Consider the following 20,503-nt stretch of genomic DNA (forward strand, 5'->3'; position numbering starts at 1 on the left):
CTGCCAGCAACACTGAACAGGACTGCAGATGCAAAATCACAATGCAGGGATCTAGGACAGATATTGGAATCGAAGACCCTTCGAATCGGAGAGTCCGGGGAAGGGTTTAAGAATAAAAAAAGGGGGGGGGGGGCTAATATCGTCTACCCCTCCTACTCCACCAAAACAAAAAATCTGTTTCAGATTCAGGGTGACTGTTGACTGCGCAGGGCACATTCAATGAGGAATCCTTTGATGATTTGATTTTTTGTTTTGCTAATGTGCTTATATGTGGATATAACAACTGGGATATTGCTATATATTAAAAGGAAAAGAAGGTGACAGTTTTCTATTTCCATATATTCTACGACCTGGTTGGTTTAACACCAAGAAGACTGCAGTAGTAGCATGCAAAAAAAAACCCCAGTGCTTGGGTTATACCTCATCGTTGAAGCCTTCCTCCATCCCCTTCCTCAGCACCCTTTTTCCCCACTCCCCCCTGCCCACGGTCTCCCACACTCGGGCTCCGTGCTCCAGAATGCCCCCTGAAGTCCAGACCCCTGAATACTGTCTCTCTGTTTCCTAGCTGGACGACTGGGTCGCGGAAAAGATGCTGATGGCTCGCGACACGTCTCGCGATGAGGCTCATAAATTGCACAAGAAATGGCTCAAGCACCAGGCTTTCATGGCTGAACTAGCCCAAAACAAAGACTGGCTGGAGAAGATTGAGAAGGTAAGCAAATAGGGTTGCATGACTTCATATAATCAGCAGCTGTTACCTTACTTAGAAATGTGTGTATGTGGTGGGGGGGGTTATGGGTTCTGCAGTTGCCCCACACACATCTATAAACTTTAGTTTGGGCCCCACACACATGTATAACATGTTGTGGAACTGTTAATAAGTCTACTGCAGAGTTTAATGGGTATTAAACTTTGTTTGATCCACTGAATCTGCCTTTCAATAACTTGTGAGTTACAGCTTTGGGAATTGAAAGCATAATGTTGTATTTAATTCATTGTACATCACTGATTAGGAGTCTGATAAGGGTTCATTAAGTAGTTATTTGGCCGTGAGGGGGGTTTGTGACCCTGCACTATTTTTTACATTTCTGTTTTCTTTCCTAAGCTCGAAGCCATAGTAGCAGAACCATTCTGATCACCACAGTGTAGTAAAAAGCATGTTTCACATGGCTAGGAAGCTTCTGGTCCTACATCTGAAAAAAAAATACCATTTGGGGAGGTCTAAACAAACTGGACAGTCAACCAATTCTAGACATTAAAAATAATGGTAGCAACTGAAGGATGTCAGATCCAGCAGGCAGGACAAAGTGGTTTCATCGTGGTTTCAGACACAGTATGCTTCAAATTGGGCAACAGTGACACCTTGATTGAAGTTTACAAACCCCTCAATTATACGTACAGCCCCCTGGGTAACCTGTCATTCTTGTGTGCAATGCTCTTCTACCCCCTTGTCATAGAAAATGCCCCAATCAGCCCTCTGTGCCTGTTGTTTACTATACAGTATCCCTTTTTGTAACACTTTACATTAAGTGTCTCTAACTGCTCTGTATTTACATAGTAGTTACTTAATTACATGTGTACTTACACGTAATTACAATGTTATTAAGCATAGTTACAATGCACTTCATGAGTAAATCTTTTTGCACGATATAACCCTAATCCTAACTAAACCTAACCCTTTTCTGACACAATTGTGTACTTGCATACTGTATATGTAGTCCTGATACACATACAAACGTCAACTTACTGTGCTGAAGTGAAGTGAGGATGTCCACATTAGGGTTCCGGCAATGTAGAACTCTGAAGGCATTTGGAATCTGAGCATTGTGAGAATTAACAGATTTCATTTTACGGCCATTACCGCCTGTGTAGCTATCACACCACACTTCATGGTTTGTTTTTTTTCTGCCTAAGAAGAAGAAGAAGAAGAAGAAGAAGATGAACAAGAAGAAGAATTAGGCAGTCGTTATACACAAGAAACACTTTAATATGCATTAGTAGAAGCATAACTGTACAGCGGTTTTATATTTACAAGAACGTTTTCAGTTCATCACTGAATAAAACCGTAACACCTTAAAAAGTAACTGGCGACGCCATGTTGCTGGTTTGTTTGGGCCCGTGGTCGTTAAGCCCGTTGCTAAGCCAATGACGACACAAATGACACGTATTACATGGTGCACAAAATTGATGATTGGTCAGCTGCAATCTCTTTGTACACTGCCCGCCTTTTGAAAGCCGTTTTCTTTATGTAGAAAGAGAGTAGTGAATGATTGACATTATTAAAAATGTTGTCAAAACCCACATTTATCGGTTTAAAAAGATAAAAACCGAATCTTCTAAATAGGTCTTCGGGTATTTTTTCGGTTATTATCAGTTAAAACCGAAAACTTCAAGCCCTACATATATCATGCAGAAAGATTTCTGCATAAGTACATTGTAACTACGCATAATAACATTGTAATTATGTGCACACGTATTTCCTAAGTAACTACTATGTAAATACACAGTACATAAGCTGTTACCTGCATTTAAAGGCCCATGAGAATGCATTGTAATTGTAATTATTTTTTGGAGGGTCTGATTGAGAATCTCATATGAACAATATTATATAATAATCCAAGAAAAAAAAAGACTCCCAGGTCCCGGTTAGGTTCAGCTAATAGACGTTTGAACCAGTAACCTATATACAGCTTGTAACCCGATCGCATTCCTTTCATGTTCCTTTGCAAACCAGCTGCCTAATATCCAACAGATTTGGGGTTTACCCATTTAACGCACCTAAGCAGTTCAATTTTCATTCGCTGAGGCTGTGAGGGTGCTATTTGATAACTTTATATCACACAAAGTAGAGCCCGATATTGAGGTGACGCAGCCTTCTGAAATGGCTTTTAATCATTGAAGTATTTATTGTAAAATATTAGTATCATGTCAAAGAGGTTGCTTATTGGCTGATCTGACCTTGAGTGAGGTGAGAATTGGCTTGTATCCTTCGGCACCCAGTACTGTATTTTTGGCAATAAACCATTAAGTATGCATGAACAGTGTAGCTAACTCGTCATTTCTATCTCATACAAACTGTCTGTTATTTAAAACACCTGATACAACCTTTTTGGCACAAACAAATTTCTGATGCCGTGATCGCATCAATATCAGGGTCAACTTTAGTATATATAGAATATTGTACAGGGTTCTGTAGAATACAAGGTTAGATCCACCAATTTGAGGTCAGGACTTTCTGACCTTGAGTGGGTGAAAATAAGCTTGTATCTTACACCACACTCTATGCGTACTGATATATAAATAGAAAAAAGTGAGTGTGGTTACCATGGCATCAAAAGTCTGCAAGCACCTCAACCTATTTTCAATCACACTTTCCCATGACAAAGGTGTGTTAAACACACTGAAATGTTGGGAAGTTGGCTCTTTTGAGCATATAGATAGATAGATAGATATTATTATTAATAATCAAGAGGGAAGATCCAGACTTCAGTGTTGGAAAGGATTATTATTATTATTATTTGTTTATTTAGCAGTCGCCTTTATCCAAGGCGACTTACAGAGACTAGGGTGTGTGAACTATGCATCAGCTGCAGAGTCACTTACAAATATGTCTCACCTGAAAGACGGAGCACAAGGAGGTTAAGTGACTTGCTCAGGGTCACACAGTGAGTCAGTGGTTGAGCCGGGATTTAAACCAGGAACCTCCAGGTTACAAACCCTTTTGTTTAACCACTGGACCACACAGTCACAGATAGATAGATAGATAGATAGATAGATAGATAGATAGATATACAGTAAATTGGCAGTTGTAAGCAAAGCTGAAATGTTGTATAGTTAAGGCTACTGCATCAATGCCAATTGCCTCACCCGTCTACTGCTGTAATTTACAAACATGTTAAAGGTTAAGCATAGTTCAAGTTCTCGTCTCCAGCCCTAACAGGAGTGAGTGTTAAAATGTGTTAATACCAGATCTTATCAAGGACTTATAATAACACATTTATCTTTATGAAATACAAAGCCTTTGACTATCAACCCCTCATGTGTTACAGTATTGTTTACTCATTAAAACTAAAATGTGTTTCGGGAATTTTCTGTTGAAATTCTGTTGAAAATGAAAACAGTGATTTGGGTTAGCACAGCACTTGTGGGAGAGACTGTTCATTAAAAATCTCTTTTAAACCGGAGATGATTTTCTATTCAGGGATACCAAGACGTCAAGAGCAATCATTTGTTGTTTCCATAATTTATATATATATATATTTATGAATTTAAAAATAAGTAATTTATAAGGTAGTTCAGCTCTAATTCCATACTGGCTTAAAACAAAATCTTTAAATAAAACATGAGAGTAAGTTTGAAAAGGGGCCAGTATGATTAATGCAGGTGAGCGTGATTAATGAGACTAAAAGAGCAGTTTTGATTTATTATCCTTCTACATTAGAACAGAGCGTTCCAGAGCTTAGGTATTGGAAATCCCACCATTTGAAAGATGGTTATGAACATCGGGGCCCTGTTCACAAAATTCCAAGAACTGTTTTAAGGAAGGTTTTGTTAAGGCTTTTTGAAGCCTGTTTTTAAACCTAAGAGAAGGGTTTGAAACACTCAAACATTCCTTAAAGTTGTGTGAATCTGACCCAGTATCTCTGACTTTGAATGTCCCAACCTGTACTCTTGTAGACCTACATTATTTCTCAGTGCTCGTCTTAGGATTCAAGGACGAGACTGTGTCCTAGCATGTCTCCCTCTGGATATATAATATGCAATACTGTACCTGCTGGCAGTTTTTCAAACTAGCACACGAGTATGTGTCTTTACAATGCCACAGACAGAATATGACACTGTGTGGTTTCTGCAGTCATTTATCAATATTACAGCCTACCTAATTCACAAGACAGACCCATTATTAACCCTTATAAAAGATTCCCACAGTAAAATCTTAGGTATGGTAAAGTATAGGCAAGCATTGTAAAGCCCAGAGAGGTATGGTAAAGCATAGGGAAGCATTGCAAAGCACAGAGAGGTCTGGTAAAGCATAGGGAAGCATTGTAAAGCACAGAGAGGTCTGGTAAAGCATAGGCAAGCATTGTAAAGCCCAGAGAGGCATGGTAAAGCATATGCAAGCATTGTAAAGCACAGAGAGGTATGGTAAAGCATAGGGAAGCATTGTAAAGCACAGAAAGGTGTGGTAAAGTATAGGGAAGCATTGTAAAGCACATAGAGGTGTGGTAAAGCATAGGCAAGCATTGTAAAGCACAGAGAGGTCTGGTAAAGCATAGGGAAGCATTATAAAGCACAGAGAGGTCTGGTAAAGCATAGGGAAGCAGAGTAAAGCACAGAGAGGTCTGGTAAAGCATAGGGAAGCATTGTAAAGCACAGAGAGGTCTGGTAAAGCACAGGGAAGCACTGTAAAGCACAGAGAGGTCTGGTAAAGCATAGGGAAGCATTGTAAAGCACAGAGAGGTCTGGTAAAGCATATTAAAAAAACAAAACATGGCAAACCATGATAAATTATTGTAGTAGAATGAAAAGCAGAAGAAAACATCAAAATGACTTTTATACGGGAGGTGCATGTGTAACTGTCCAGGACAGAGGAATATAGAGTATAAGTACTCAAGGCCACCAATTTTACATTTTCCTTACCTAGTTCTTCATTCCCCATAAACAGGGACAGGACACCTCTGAAAATGAGATGTTGCACTTTGCTATAGTCCTAAATCTGTCCTGAACATAGTCCTAAAATCATCCTCAAATATGGATTTTCTTAAACAAGGATTATACTAATCCACATTTTATCTGTGTACTGAACCTCTAATATCACATGTATAATAGTTAATGCATTTATCTAATCTCTGCAAGTATTTCCATAAAGTGTCTTTCCCCATCTTTTCAGAATGCTTTAATTTACCTGCCTGTGTGTCAGTGGCAGAACGGTGATGTCTGAGCTGCCTGTAGGATATTCCTGCGTGTTAAGATCAGTGCAGGTTTCAGGCCCACTGAGGTGCGATTGATTTCTAGCTACATGCCATCTGCAAGCAGCCTCGCTGTGTGGCAGGGGGATGGAGTGCATTAATATATCACCTGACGTTTGCTGCAATTTCGTCTCCAGCGAAAGCAAGCTGCTGTCTCAGCTCTGACGCGCTAGTGCTGGGTGGATGAGCTTGCTGTCTCTGCAAAATGAGCCCAGGCTCTGGCAAGGAGAGAGAGAGAGAGAGAGGCTCCTGCAGCCCTGACTGGAGAGGAGTGGCACCCAGGGTTGGGGCCAACTTCTGTTTTTCAATTCCAATTCCTTTTTAAAATCAATTCCAATTCCAATTCCAATTCCAATTCCCTTTTAATCGATTCCAACACATCACTGATCAAAATTGCAGTTGGCAGTGTTTTGTTAAAATGAGGTTCTCACAGTGGCAACAAATTACTTCAACACTGTGTGCGGCCACTGTGAGAAGCTTGTTTTAACGGAATACTGCTAATTGCAACGTTGATCAATGATGTGTTGGAATTGATTAAAAGGGAATGGGAATTGGATTTGGGAATTGATTTTAAAAAGGAATTGGAATTGAAAAACAGGAATTTACCCCAACCCTGGTGGCACCCAGCCTATCAGTATCCAATAGTCTATGGCTTTATACTTGGATCATTCTGTGCTTTAGGCTACCAAAAGAGTGACCCAGTTAGGGTTCATAATTTCCATTCAATTTCATAAACGTATTATTAAACGCAATTTAAATTTTAACCTATGGGCAATTTTTGTAAGCATCTGAAAGCACGTCTGTGCAGGGCAAGGATCTAAACATGATCTGGAATAGTTTGCTGACACGTGCAGTTGCTCCTGTTTGGAATAAGACTATTACCACTGACTGGCTGTGATGTGCAATGAGCCATGGTTGAGAAGCCCTATCTTCCTGGAGGTGTCAGTGGGGGTGGTTCCAGTTTAATTACCCCTCGGGGTGAGACTGGCTGCTTCTCTTCTGTAATGAATATTGGATTGACTGATTTATTACCTCCTAAGTGACCCATGCATGCAAGATCATGCGGACAGCCAGCTGTGAAAAGCGCAACACAGTAGCTGGACCCACTGAAGAACATGATGACCTTTCCTTGCTGCAGGGAAGCATGCTATATGGACTCATTTAGGGGTTGCCACCATGGGTCTGGTATTAGGCTAGATTCATCAATATAAAAAAAAGTTGTAATTGCTCAGCGCCGTAAAATAGGGAAATAACATGGGCCATAAAGTGGAGCTGTATTTTTTGGATGGAATTGCATTGTGGAGCCTGATGGCTGGGTTAATTCAGCCTGGCTTGCATGTCTTTACATTAATGCCAGAAGCTGCAAAAAGCAGCCTAATGAACCACGTGCAGCTCTGCAGCCCTGGGCTCCGTTTAGAAAAGGCTGTCATAAGCTATAACTCGTCGGCTGTGACTATAAGAAGAAAGAAAACAACTACTGCTGCATGGGCTGGGTGCATTGGAGCCCACAGTCCATTACGACAGCTGGTGTCATCGAACCAGAAGACTATGATGTTTGCAACCATTCTGAGTGTTTCTGTTGATCTAGCGGTCTCCTTATTTTGAAATTGTATTCAGCTGGTACACTAAGCAGTATATTAAAAGGATGCTTTTGATTTGTCAATCCTTGCTCTTTGTATCTCACAAAGATCAAGAGGATAGGGTTATCAAGATACACTAAGGGGCATGTGGAGAACCTTTGATCTTCTGGTGAAGGTCGCAGAATACCAGACCAGTCCTGCAGGTTTTAGTCTTGCCATATGATTCCATTTTAGTTACCAACATCTATTAGTGTCTTTATAATAGTGACAGCCAGCGTCATCTAGTGAACTGTGGATCAAGGCTTCCTTTTCTAATGACAGTAATACACAGTAGCTGAGATGGTGCTGGCTCTTATTACCAGAGCGACATTTTTAAGCCTGTGTTACACATAGACTGGCAATTGGAACTGAGGAGAAGCTACCTAGCCTCCGCGGGCAGTGTCAGGCACTTCTCTAACCCGTTCTCTGTGTGTGTGTTCCAGGAGGGCCAGCAGCTGATCCAGGAGAAGCCGGAGCTGGGCTCCATCGTACGGAGGAAGCTGGGGGAGATCCGGGAGTGCTGGGTGGAGCTGGAGTCCACCACACAGGCTAAGGCTCGCCAGCTTTTCGAGGCCAACAAGGCAGACGTGCTGGTGCAGAGCTACACGGAGCTGGATCAGCAGCTGCTCCAGCTCGAGGGGAGGCTGGGCCAGGTGGACCAGGGCCGAGACCTCACCAGCGTCAACAAGCAGCTCAAGCAGCTCCAGGTCTCTGCGTCCCTGTGCATGGCTCAGCTCTCTCGCTCTCTCCTTTCCGTTTGATTTAATCAGGGTTTTAAAACAGCCGGACAAAGGCTTTAGATCTATCCACTCACAATAGTTACCTAAATAAAGCGTGATGATCACTATAGCTTTATACTATAGTATCTTTTATAATATGGTATAGTAGTTTTATACTATAGGATGGTAGCTTTATATTGTTGTACAGTGCAGTGTAACTGTGTGTATAATTGTACCATATTATATTTCCTATCTATGGATCTACTTTATAATGCATATAGTTTTTTTTTCAAAGTCTTGGCTTGGCAACTTATCATACCCCACAGAGTGGCCATCAGGTCCCATGCTGATCATGTATTATTTAGATAGTGTGGATAGGGTATTAGGCGAGGGGAAAACACCAGGGTGATTAGAATGATAATAAATAGCCTTTAAAAAACTATTTCTCACATGTGATAGATACTTAGTCAGCTAATTTAGTCTTCTGCAGCTATGGCCAAAAGTTTAGTATCACCCTACAGAGTGAACGTTTTGCTTCATAAAGTCGAATGTCACCTGCTGAATAATGTTACGTTAACATATTGAATTACACACCGCTTTGTAGTTTTCCATATCCAAAAACTGACAAAAATTAAAAAATGTGAATTTTCAAAATCTAACATGAAATACTGTACTACTATTATGGCTTCCGGTAGACTTTTTTTTTTTTTTTTTTTTTTTGCAATATCATTTTGTAGATTCTTTGATTCCATGATGTTAAATAAAAGATCTAAATTATGTTCATATAGTTATTATTATTTTATTTTTTAAATGAAGTCTCAATCCTAATATTCTAGGTGATGCAAAACCTTTGGCCGTAGCTGTAGACCTCTTCACTGGTGTATAACTCAGCCCTTGGGTGTGGTTTGTAAGTGACAGTGGGCATAGACAGATCCACCACTGATCAAGGGTTCACCTGAGATGTTCATCCCCATGCATTGTCCAAGCAGCCAGTTTTTCATTGCAGCTTCTTTCATTCTCCTTCTTGACAGCATGCTGGTGCTATGAGCTGCTATGACTTCCTTTACAGCCTCACAATGCGGTTTGTATCAATGCCAAGCAGCCCGCTGCCACTGGGGTACAGTAGACTTTTTGATTTCCACTCATCTACCTCCACTTTACCTTCTTTCCCTCCATATGAAAAACAGATATATTCTTATGCCTTGTTTCCGTGAATTGGACCCATATGGTACGAAATAGGGATCTCGGACCAACGTGAATGGGTTTCAATTGATCTGATCCCAAAAACAAAACTCTAAATTAAATTGAATAAAAAATATGGCCCTGCCAAAGACATTGCACAGCATAGCTAGGGTTACCATATGACTCCTGGTACACTCGGACAGTTTGGGACAGTTCAGGCTTTTCAACTCACACCGCAATGCATTCTGGTACTTTTTACCTGTTTCAGGTACCTATCACAGCAGGACTACACTTACCAGAATGCATTGGGGTGTGAGATGAAAAACAGTCCCAAACTGTCGTGGTGTACGTGGAGTCATCTGGGAACCCTAAGCATAGCTATGGAGATGCCTTAAACTTCAACTTTGATTTACTATAAATCAATAATAAATGACCCATTCACAAACCAGTAACTCCTTAGTTGGCACTAATATTTAAAGAATGTTTTTTTTTTTTTTTTTCAATGTTGCAATGACTTAAATACAGTTTCATAATCACTAAACTGTTCTACAAACAGTTTGATGAATATCAGACTTTATTTATTGGATAAAACAAACATTTCTTTAAAAAACTTTCTGAACAGGGCTGAAATATCTGAAATATATGTCAAATATACCTGTCCACTTTTATATTTTAAATCTAAAATATACCATGGTCTTACTAGAGCATGGATATATGAAAATGGTCTATTCAAGAATATATTTCTTACAGTAGATAGCAGGGCATATTGACTGCAAATGTCCATGAAATGGAAGAGTCAGATTGAATAAGCTGTTGCTTGGTTTGCACTGCCTGATGCTTCAGAACTTAGAGCAATTTTTTGCTAAGTTCTTGCTAAACTGCTGCCCGCTATATTTGAATTGCTGTTTCAAGAAATGTGTCTTCTATGCACTGGCTTTATCTACACTCTTTGGCATCTTCACAGGTCACATAAACAAATGTCATGCCGATTCTTAATCGTTTCACTTTTTAACTTCTGATTTTTCAATTGCAACACTTTAGATCAAGCGTATCATGGTACAGCTTCCTGAGCCCTAATGTACTGTGGGTCACGTGGTCTTTTTACAGACTGTTGGAGTGAAATTGACCTAGAGCACAGGAAGTGATTGGGTACCAGGAAGTGGCAGCAACTTATAATCTCGTAGTGTTGTATTTTAAATATTTATCGAAGAACCAAGAGATTTTAAACACAATGGCGTTGCTAAAGCTAATAAGAGGTCTGAAAATGGATTTAAAAGCCTCATTTAGGTTTTCTCACCACATTTGCATTGCCATTTCCTTCTGTGTGATATCTGATACTCAATCAATGCTGCAATGGCATTTCTCCCATTTTTCATGGGCAAACAGGAAAGAAACCAGATTTTCTTTCACTAACCACCTCCATCAAAACATAATTTCAGTATTTCATTCATCAATATTATATTGATGAATATATATATATATATATATATATATATATATATATATATATATATGATGCATCATTTTCATTAAGCACGAAATACAATGATCAGTTTGTGGAAGATTGTATTAAAAGTTAATTAAGTACTATCCACGGGCCCCCTGGAACCAAATACCCACCTGTGCAGAAACTCAGAGTAGCCAGCCCATCAAGAATACCACCATACAACTGGCACTGACTTGGCATGAAACTACTACAGGGTACAGCGAGTGGCTGCGCGTAGCAGAGGAGCAGTGGGCATTTTAAAAGTGCTCTGGGCCCGTGAATAGTAGTTACTGGTTAAATAAACCATTTGGGGTCAAAGTATTTTCTGCGTATTTAGAGAAACCGCAGAAACTGATATTTCAGAGACTGATCGTTGATTTTATTCCTTAAGATGTTTTACAGCATCTTTATCAAACCTACTGTACCTCAAAATTAATAAGCAGCAAGTAAGCGAGTTTAAAGTTGGACCCCCGCACAGAATTCTACAGGTCTCTAAAGCAGGGGTGGCCAAAACTGCCCCTTCCACTCCTGGTCTTTGTTCCAATCCTGTTCTAAATTGTTTAATTGGACCAATTAAACCTTCGGTAGTTAACAATATAATTTTACCTGTTAAGCCTGGAGTGGAATTGCCCTCCAGGACCGGTACTGGACACCCGTGCTTTAAAGGTTTTTGTCCAGCATGCTCAGTCGCTGCTCACTCTGTCCCTGGCTGTGCGTTTCTCTCCAGGCCATGGAGGCTCAGATGGAGGATTGGTATAAGGAAGTGGGGGAGCTGCAGGTGCAGGCGACCTCCATCCCCCAGCAGGGGGCGATCAAGGACAGCGTTAACCAGAAGCAGAACGTGGTGGAGACGCGGATCGTCCGGCTGATTGAGCCCCTCAAAGAGAGGCGGCGCATACTGCTGGCGTCCAAGGAGGTGCACCAAGTCAGCCGCGACCTGGAGGACGAAATCGTGAGTCTATTTTAAATTCACTTAATCTACTGCCTGTCCAGTTGTTCCTTCTGTATGTTGGGCTTACTGATGGTAGAACCTGTCACATCCGATACTGTAAGATACAATCCCCTCTATTAACCGATGGACCTCTGGCACGTGTCATTTACACACGCTGCTACCAACTGAACAGTAGTGATGGAAACGGATCAATGCACGTTTTACTGTGGGTCTAAAACAGTCATTTCAACTCTTATCAAGACAGAATGGATTCAGTTGCAGATTAAAAGAATATGGCGCTTACTGTATTACAGTGGTTTGCTTTGCAATAATTCTAACTTCTTTAATTTGCATAGTACAGGTGCAGTACGGCACTTTAGTGTTTTAGACACACTGATGTACCTGACATTGTTAAATTATAATACCTTGACGTTACCCCTGGAACCAATTCAATTGGATATGACAGCTTCTGCTGTATTAAGTTTGCATTTAACATCTGATCTGTGTTTGATGGTTTTGTAGCTGTGGATTCAGGAGAGACTTCCCTTGGCAACCTCCAAAGAGCATGGGAACAGTCTGCAGGCCGTACAGCAGCTCATGAAGAAGAATCAGGCAAGTCGCTGGCCACCTACTTCCTCCCTCAAGGACCACGCTGCCTAGTGTATTTTGTATTGTTTTTGTATTTTGTAAGTCGCCCTTGATAAGGGCATCTGCTAAGAAATAAATAATAATAATAATAATAATAATAATTAATAATAATGGTGTTTTATCTTGTGGTGCTTGTGATGTACTGTTTGAAAACTTGAGGAACTGTATCACACAGAACCATAGCTTTAAAAGTATTGTAGCTAACAAAATAGCTCCTCCCCCCTCACTGTCTCCTTTCCTATCTATAACCAATCAGCTGCTTCCCCCAGTGATTGACATGCTTTCAGCCAGTAACATAACCCAGAAGACTGTTTTGGTGAAATTACCCAAAAAGTACAAGTATAACTTGAACCCGTGTTCAATTAAAAAAAAAAAGCATTAAAATGAGCATTGTGTGTTTCCCCCCCAGTCTCTGCAGAGGGAGCTCCAGGGACACAGGGGGAGGGTGGATGACGTGTTGGACAGGGCTGGGCTGATCGCCTCCATTCGCAGCCCCGAGGCGGACTGTGTGCGGTCCAGCCTGGACTGCCTGCAGCAGCTGTGGGACACCTTGCGCTCGGAGACAGAGCAGCGGCAGATCAACCTGGACGGCATGTACCAGGCTCAGCAGTACTACTTCGACGTGGCCGAGGTGGAAACGTGGCTGAGCGAGCAGGAGCTGCACATGATGAACGAGGAGAAAGGCAAGGTAGGACGCACAGACACCAGGAAGGAGAGGAAGCTGTTGGAAATGAAGTGGAGATAGACTTGGGATAATAGGTAGGAGATACAACACTGGGGATGTGGAGGGTAAGGGATGGCTTATCTATCCATGTTATTTATGCAGAATCATTGTTCAGTCAGGAAACTCAAGTTATAGATTATTTATTAAAGCTTAGACCAGACAACTCTACTACATTATACATATTTTACACTACATTATTTGGCCTTTGGCCTTGCCCATAAATGAGCTTGCAGATAAGTGGGGAGGCTGACCGTAGGGAGGCCATGGGCAGGGTGGCAGGATAGCTGCCCTCCCCCATTAGACGAAGCCCAAAAGCAGGTGAAGGCTGGGGAGGAGGGGATGTAACGGATTGAGGTAAGATATAAATCTCTTCCTTGACGATCACTGGACGTACTGTTTATCTAAAGACAAATTAGATACTTGCTATTCGACTGAATTATTTCTTCTGAGTGTTGGAAGCACATAAAATATGCGTCATCTGATCTAAGGTTAACGTGAGTTCCCTGCCGGAACCAGCGTTTTGCTTAATGGATCCTTGACATTTTGAGATCAATCAGTTACTAGGAACCGGACGAGCACTGATGGACCGAATGCACTATATTACTAATAAGAGTGCTGGCTGACTCCCTAGTTCCCTAGTTTAGGATGCCAGTGAAAACACGTGTGTCTCTTGTTCCAGGATGAAGCCAGCACCCTGCAGCTGTTAAAGAAGCACCTGGTCCTGGAGCAGACCATCGAGGATTACGCCGAGACCATCGGCTTGCTGTCCCAACAGTGTCGCTCTCTCCTGGAGCTGGGACACCCAGACAGGTAAGAATCTCTGGGCAGAGCCACAAGCACCTAATCCAGGGCTGGCCAACCCCAGGTCCTGGAGAGCCACAATCCTGCAGATGTTCTGGGTATCTTTAAATCAATGGCTAATGTTAAAAAATTAAGAAAAATAATTGGTTCAATTAAGTCATTGAGAACTTAGGTGGAACGGAACCCCATGAAGACCATGGAGCTCTCGAGGAGCGACGTTGGCCTCCCCATTGGATAGCTTGGGCAGTGGTTCTCAAATCTGGCCCTTGAGATCCAGTCAGCATCACTTCAAAGGAAATATATTTATCAAAGCCAAATTGCCTTGCAAGCACATCGTAGCTGCCTCTTCTGAAAAAAATCATTTATTTATAATAACGCGTTTAACAAAACAGCAGTGGAAGTATGTTTAGGTTAATAAAACAAATGTTTTTGAAATGCCAATATGGCCTCTGTTAAAGGTCAGATCATAAACAGAGAAATTAAAAAAAAAAAAAAATTATGTTGATAATGTCAAACGGAATGTGAGAATTCAAAACTGTTGGATTTACCCGCTAAGGTATGGACCGGACGCATTATTTGCAACTTTTTGGTTAAATTAAATGCATTCAATTAAATTCAAATACCTAAACTTTCTACTGATGCAGTGGTATGTTTGATGCATGTCTTGGAGGTTGGATTGATGGAAGAGCTGGTGGTTCCAGCGGCGTTGCACCGTGTGGCATTGCCAGTGTTGCTAACCCGCTCCCCCCTCCCATAACCCTCTCGCGCAGCGAGCAGATCAGCAAGCGTCAGTCCCAGATCGACCGGCTCTACGTCTCTCTGAAGGACCTGGTGGAGGAGCGCAAGGGGAAGCTGGAGCAGCAGTACTGGCTCTACCAGCTGAACCGGGAGGTGGATGAGCTGGAGCAGTGGATAGCTGAGAAGGAGGTGGTGGCAGGATCGCCAGAGCTGGGACAGGACTCCGAGCACGTCACGGTGAGTGGGAGAGAATACAGGAGTAGGAGTAGGGCTGGGCAAAAGCTTGTGACTCGTACTGGGGATTTCCTTTAACTATTTCATGCATGGAATGTTGAAAATTACTATATATATGGTGGAAAATGGCATCCTCATATGAGGCTATCTTGCATTTGCGTCTTCCATATCTCCCCATATAAAGAGTTGAGGTGTTTTTTTTTCTTATCCGTCCCCATATAAGGTCGCCAGACATGAGATAAGAAGTATTTATCAGCAGGTATTCAATAAATCCATTCGTTAATCTATTGATTTCAAAACAAGAAAGGCTGTCCTTCCCTCATCTTTACAGTTGAGTACCAATCAATAGCAATTAATTTCAGCACTAAGTGTTTTAAAAGCCAGTTTGGAAGTGAATTTTAATTACGTTTTCCTCATTGTCAGTTTACAGCCTCGGTACAGCAGTAAAAATGTCTTCCAGTTTGTTGAATACCTATTACAGCTTCTGCATTCTGACCATTTAAATGTTCGGTTTTTGGTGGGTTTGTGCTTTTCACTCGCTAATCTTTTGGGATCCCTAATTGTTTTCATTGCTGACAATCTAGCACTTTTCTGCAATAAAACAAATACATTTTTTTTGTAGTTGTTACTTCCTCACACACACACACACACACAGACATACACACACGCACACACGCTCACTAAAAAGGCTCATCGCTAGGGGTGGGATGATAGAGAAAATGGAAGGGGGGAGAGACACAGACTGGCTGTAATCTGGTTTTGGTTCTAATGAGAGAGGGATGATAAGGAGAGGAGTCTGTCTGCTTATTAATGAGAAGTTGTTCAAGTTCACAGCAGTCTGGGGGGGATCCTGGTTGGACATCTAAGGAAGCCTCTCCTTCAATGAGAGTCTCCCTCAAGACCACAGACTTCCTAGAAGGAATTAGTTGCTTTCCTTATTCCAGCATTGAGAATCTGTTAATTCAGGTTTTATTAACCCATAGGCTGCCAGCTATTGCTTTTTCCCCCTCCTAAATCTAGCGTACCCAGTTATTTTATCCCGGTCTAATTTATGATCTCTCATTGCAACACTTACCACAACAGCTCAATAGAACTAAAGCTCGGTCCTGCTTGATCCCATGACCTTTTCATATATATTTAAAGATTTGCTTATCCAATTCTGATCAAACTTGAAAAGGACATTCTTTAGCTATTAAGAGGACAATAATCCAGGGGTAAACTGTCTGTCTGTCTCTCCATTCATATGCCACACTGTGTTTTTTAACACGTCTCAAGTCTCTGCAAGGGCAGACAACATCGGCACTTCAAATCCAGGTCCAGCCGAGGTCTTCATTATTAATTTGAACCAAATAAACCTCTGACCAAAAGTGCTAAATCAATTAATCATGGAATGCAACGGACCACTATATAGTTTATATAGTAGGGGTGTAGCGATACACTCATGTCACGGTACAATACATATCATGATATGCCTGTCACGATTCGCTATGCATCATGATACATGTGATGTGTGATGCTAAATAAGATCAAATGATAATTCAATTATATTTTGTCAAAAGACAAATTAATTGAGTTTAGGAGAGTATGTATTCATACCAACTATAAAACATCCTTATTCTTCATCCAAGAACTATGTGGTGAACTGCAATGAGCTAGGCTGTGCTGTTAGTCTTGTATCCTGATACAAACATGACATATCTCTATTACGATACATTATGTAACACGATTCATCAATACACAATAAATCGCTACACCTCTACTACACTAAACCATACAGTCAGCCTGTTTCCTCAGATCTCTTTGGCTTGTCTCACAAAGGACTGGTCTGTGACTTACTGATGAAATTAATTACTGTAAATAAAACACGAAAGCATGATCGCTAGTGTTTGGGGAGCCCTTGGCTTTTTTTTTCAATTGAGCCGAGACCTTTCTGCCTTCCAGTTGCTCCAGGAGAAGTTCACCGAGTTTGCCTCGGAGACGGGCTCGCTCGGTCAGGAACGGGTGTCGGCGGTCAACCAGATGGCGGACGAGCTGATCGACTACGGCCACGCGGACGCGGCCACCATCGCGGAGTGGAAGGACGGGGTGAACGAGGCCTGGGCCGACCTGCTGGAGCTCATGGAGACCCGGGCGCAGATGCTGGCCGCTTCCCACCAGCTGCACAAGTTCTTCGACGACTGCCGCGAGGTGCTCTCGCAAATCGAGGACAAGCAGAAGAGGCTGCCCGAGGTGCGGGCCCGCCAGGGGGGCAGCGCCAACACCAATACCCTGCAGAGACTCATGCAGTCCTTCGAGAGGGACATCCAGCAGCTTGTTACCCAGGTGGGTCCCCGCGCCTGACAGACCTTTCATTTAACAGCTACCCTTTACCAGTTCTGCAGCCAAGACGCACATAAATGGCTTTAACCTTTAACCTAGAGAGTTTGTGTTAATACATTGTTTTTACATTGTTCGATTGAATTTCTGTTATTGCATTTTGGTAACACACAAGATCAGTTTTTTTAATGTAACATAAGTCAAAAACACTGCAGTGATAACATGCAGTGCTAGTGAGCTGGCGTCTGTAATCTTTTTGTAATCTCTCTTTGCCTTAGGTAAGACAGCTTCAGGAAAGCGCGGCTCAACTACGGACGGTCTACGCCGGCGAGAAAGCAGAAGCCATCGCCGGGAGGGAGCAGGAAGTGATGCAAGCCTGGAAGGAGCTGCTGACTTCCTGCGAGGAGTGTCGGGTGCAGATCACCACGGCGACAGACAAGCTGCGTTTCTTCGGAATCGTGCGGGATCTGATTTCGTGGATGGACAGCATCATCTGTCAGATCGGCACGGGAGAGAAACCAAGGTTGGCGTTCCGTTATTGATCGCCGCACTTTCCAATAAGCGGCAGTTCACGTGAACAAGGGTTGGAATAAGGTTGCTCATGTGAATAAGAGTGGAATTGATTACTGGATTATTGCTTCATTGGTATAAATCCTTTAAAATAATTGGCCGCCAAATCATATGAAAGACAATGGATTAGCTTTAATTGCTATGGTGTTTGAGTGCATTAGGAATTGGTGTCCAAGTTTTCTTCCTAACTCAATAAATATAAAAACATAAGCTGTTCATGAGATACATCTTTGAAATCCTATTGAAATTCATATGTATTTATGGCCTAGATTTTAAAGCGTAACTGAATAAATTAATTTAGTTAATCCTGTTTCGAATGACTAATATGGGACTTGATCAAGTCTGGGATCTTTGCACAAAAGTAACTTTACATGATCAAATTCATATGAATGGGAGGTGTAATTCTATGGTCTTTGTTACAGGCTTAACTGTGTTTGTGTGTAACTGAATATGAATTCCTGCCACTTATTGTAAAGTGTTTGTTTGCTGAATTTTGGTACTCGTGAGTAATTGCTGAGGATAAGAAAGACAGGGAGCATCTCTGTTTCTCCGATAGTGGCAATGCGAGCTTGGCTAGCATGCCTCAAGCAGCCTTGAACTGGAGGGACCACCCTTTCTCAGGGGGTGAGGGAGGGAGCAGTCACCTTACCTGAAGACTGCCTTCTTTTTGGAGATGAGGGTGCAGTTTAATCTCATGATATTTGGTGCTAAAAATAAATCACGATTAGACATTTTTAAGCAATTTTGTCTGGCTTCAATATAAGAATTAGGGGCGTGCTGATATTCGTACTTGAAATTGCCTTTACGAAGCATCGGCAGGTATTAAATAAATCCATTCATTAATGTGTTGACAGCTGAGTGCCAATCAATCGCAATTAACTTCCACATCGAGTGTTTTAAAAACCGATTGTCAGCGGATTTTCCTCTCATCCTGGGAGCGACTTTTTTTTTACTGACGCACTGCCATACTATAAACTAACAATGAAAATATTATTCATAAAAAAAAAAAAATGTATTAAAATATTATTGCATCATTGCCTTTGATGGGTACTGGGTTGTAAAGGTGAGGGAAGGACAGCTTTTCTCATTACTGAATGGTCTATTTAATACTTCTTAAAGGTGATCCCGAGTAGGAGGAGACCTGCAATAGGAATGCTCTCCATCTCGATTTTGCACTGCATGTATAAGTCATTATAACCGCAATTTGCATTTTAGAGCTTTAGACTTTTTAAAAAGTGTTTAATGAGATATATATATTAAAAGGAAATACAAACTTTTACCAGCAGGGCTTTGCTGAGGATAAGTTATCTAAGGTAGGCAATTTGGTGACGTTACTTCTTCATGTTTTAGTTTCACTTAGCTGAAAGTTTTGTATTGATATAGTTTTATAATTTTGGAATGGGAGGGTCTCTGGTCCATTATCCAATCAGACAGCAAGATCATCATAATCCATTGAGGACTACTGGAATCATTGTTTCCCTCTTAGCCAATCCAATTGCTCGATCTCCCCAAACATCTTGTAACTATTGTTTTGTTCTGCATGAAGAAAAAAAAAAACTTGCAAAACAATTTCTCACATACATGTGTTATTTACAGTGGAGGGATGCCAGAGAAATGAAACGTATAGCTAACCTTGACTCTTAAAGTAATTATCATTTGGAATGTATTTCTAAGTTACACAGGTGAAGACATGTTAAGTCATAACCGTTATCTACAGCTATGGCCAAAAGTTTTGCATTGAATTTTAGGATTGAGATTGAGGATTGTTAATTCTGCAGGGTGATGCAAAACTTTTGGCCATAGCTGTGCTTGGCTTTGTTTTTTATCTATGTAACGTGATGGCTGTTGAGACCAATTCGTTTCTGGTGCTGCTGTGTTCATGTTGAAACCGTTCCCCTTTTAGGGACGTGTCGTCGGTCGAGGTGCTGATGAATTACCACCAAGGGCTGAAGAATGAGATTGAAGCACGCAACAAGAACATGGCGCAGTGCGTGGAGATGGGCAAGATGCTGTTGGCAGCCAGGAACCCAGCGACAGAGGAGGTAATGAGCTTGGGGGGGTTGGGTTATTAGACCAGGATGAGTGAACTGATGCCAGAAGTTTGGAGGAAAAGGCTGTTGAGCCCCGGGAAATAAACATTCCTTCTGTTTTGATCTCATGTTTTGATCAAAAAGATCCCTTTGAGATCAGAAGCCTGCCGTGCGTTCTTGAAGATTTTCAAACCTCTCTCGAGTATTTTAGACAAGGCGCTTTTCCACGATTTTCTTGGCAAGAAGCATAACGGTATTTCAGGTATTTAGAACTGCCACCACTGAGATCAGGTAAAGTTTACGGTCTGTTTTCCTTTTATGTTACTATACAATGTTTCTCTGGGATACTGTGCTGCTTACTAAATTAGCCAGCCAAGATATTTCTTTGCAATCACCAGCAGTAACTAGTGCAACGTTTCTCAAATGCTGCCCATTTGGAAATGGAGACATATGCAGGACAGAAGGTAGGAGGCACTTTTCAAGTACAGAGGTGGGTGTCCAGGATTGGGTTGACAAGTCATGATGTTGCTTCTGAT

General features: G+C 41.6%; 1 protein-coding gene across 2 annotated transcripts in view; it reads left to right on the forward strand.

The window, feature by feature from the left end:
- LOC117435238 (spectrin beta chain, non-erythrocytic 4-like) overlaps window positions 1–20,503 on the forward strand; it is a 47,471-nt gene that overhangs the window by 19,673 nt on the left and 7,295 nt on the right. The window contains exons 18-28 of one of the 2 annotated variants that reach the window (XM_059004870.1): window positions 566–712; window positions 8,032–8,295; window positions 11,703–11,927; window positions 12,429–12,518; window positions 12,964–13,242; window positions 13,958–14,088; window positions 14,850–15,054; window positions 16,993–17,373; window positions 17,646–17,890; window positions 19,221–19,250; window positions 19,841–19,979. In XM_059004870.1, coding sequence (XP_058860853.1) covers window positions 566–712; window positions 8,032–8,295; window positions 11,703–11,927; window positions 12,429–12,518; window positions 12,964–13,242; window positions 13,958–14,088; window positions 14,850–15,054; window positions 16,993–17,373; window positions 17,646–17,890; window positions 19,221–19,250; window positions 19,841–19,979 — 2,136 coding nt within the window. The remainder of the gene's footprint in view (window positions 1–565; window positions 713–8,031; window positions 8,296–11,702; window positions 11,928–12,428; window positions 12,519–12,963; window positions 13,243–13,957; window positions 14,089–14,849; window positions 15,055–16,992; window positions 17,374–17,645; window positions 17,891–19,220; window positions 19,251–19,840; window positions 19,980–20,503) is intronic. The other variant, XM_034058248.3, reaches the window with a different exon arrangement.

This window comes from Acipenser ruthenus, chromosome 30 (genome assembly GCF_902713425.1).
Source record: "Acipenser ruthenus chromosome 30, fAciRut3.2 maternal haplotype, whole genome shotgun sequence".
Classification (NCBI taxonomy): domain Eukaryota; kingdom Metazoa; phylum Chordata; class Actinopteri; order Acipenseriformes; family Acipenseridae; genus Acipenser; species Acipenser ruthenus.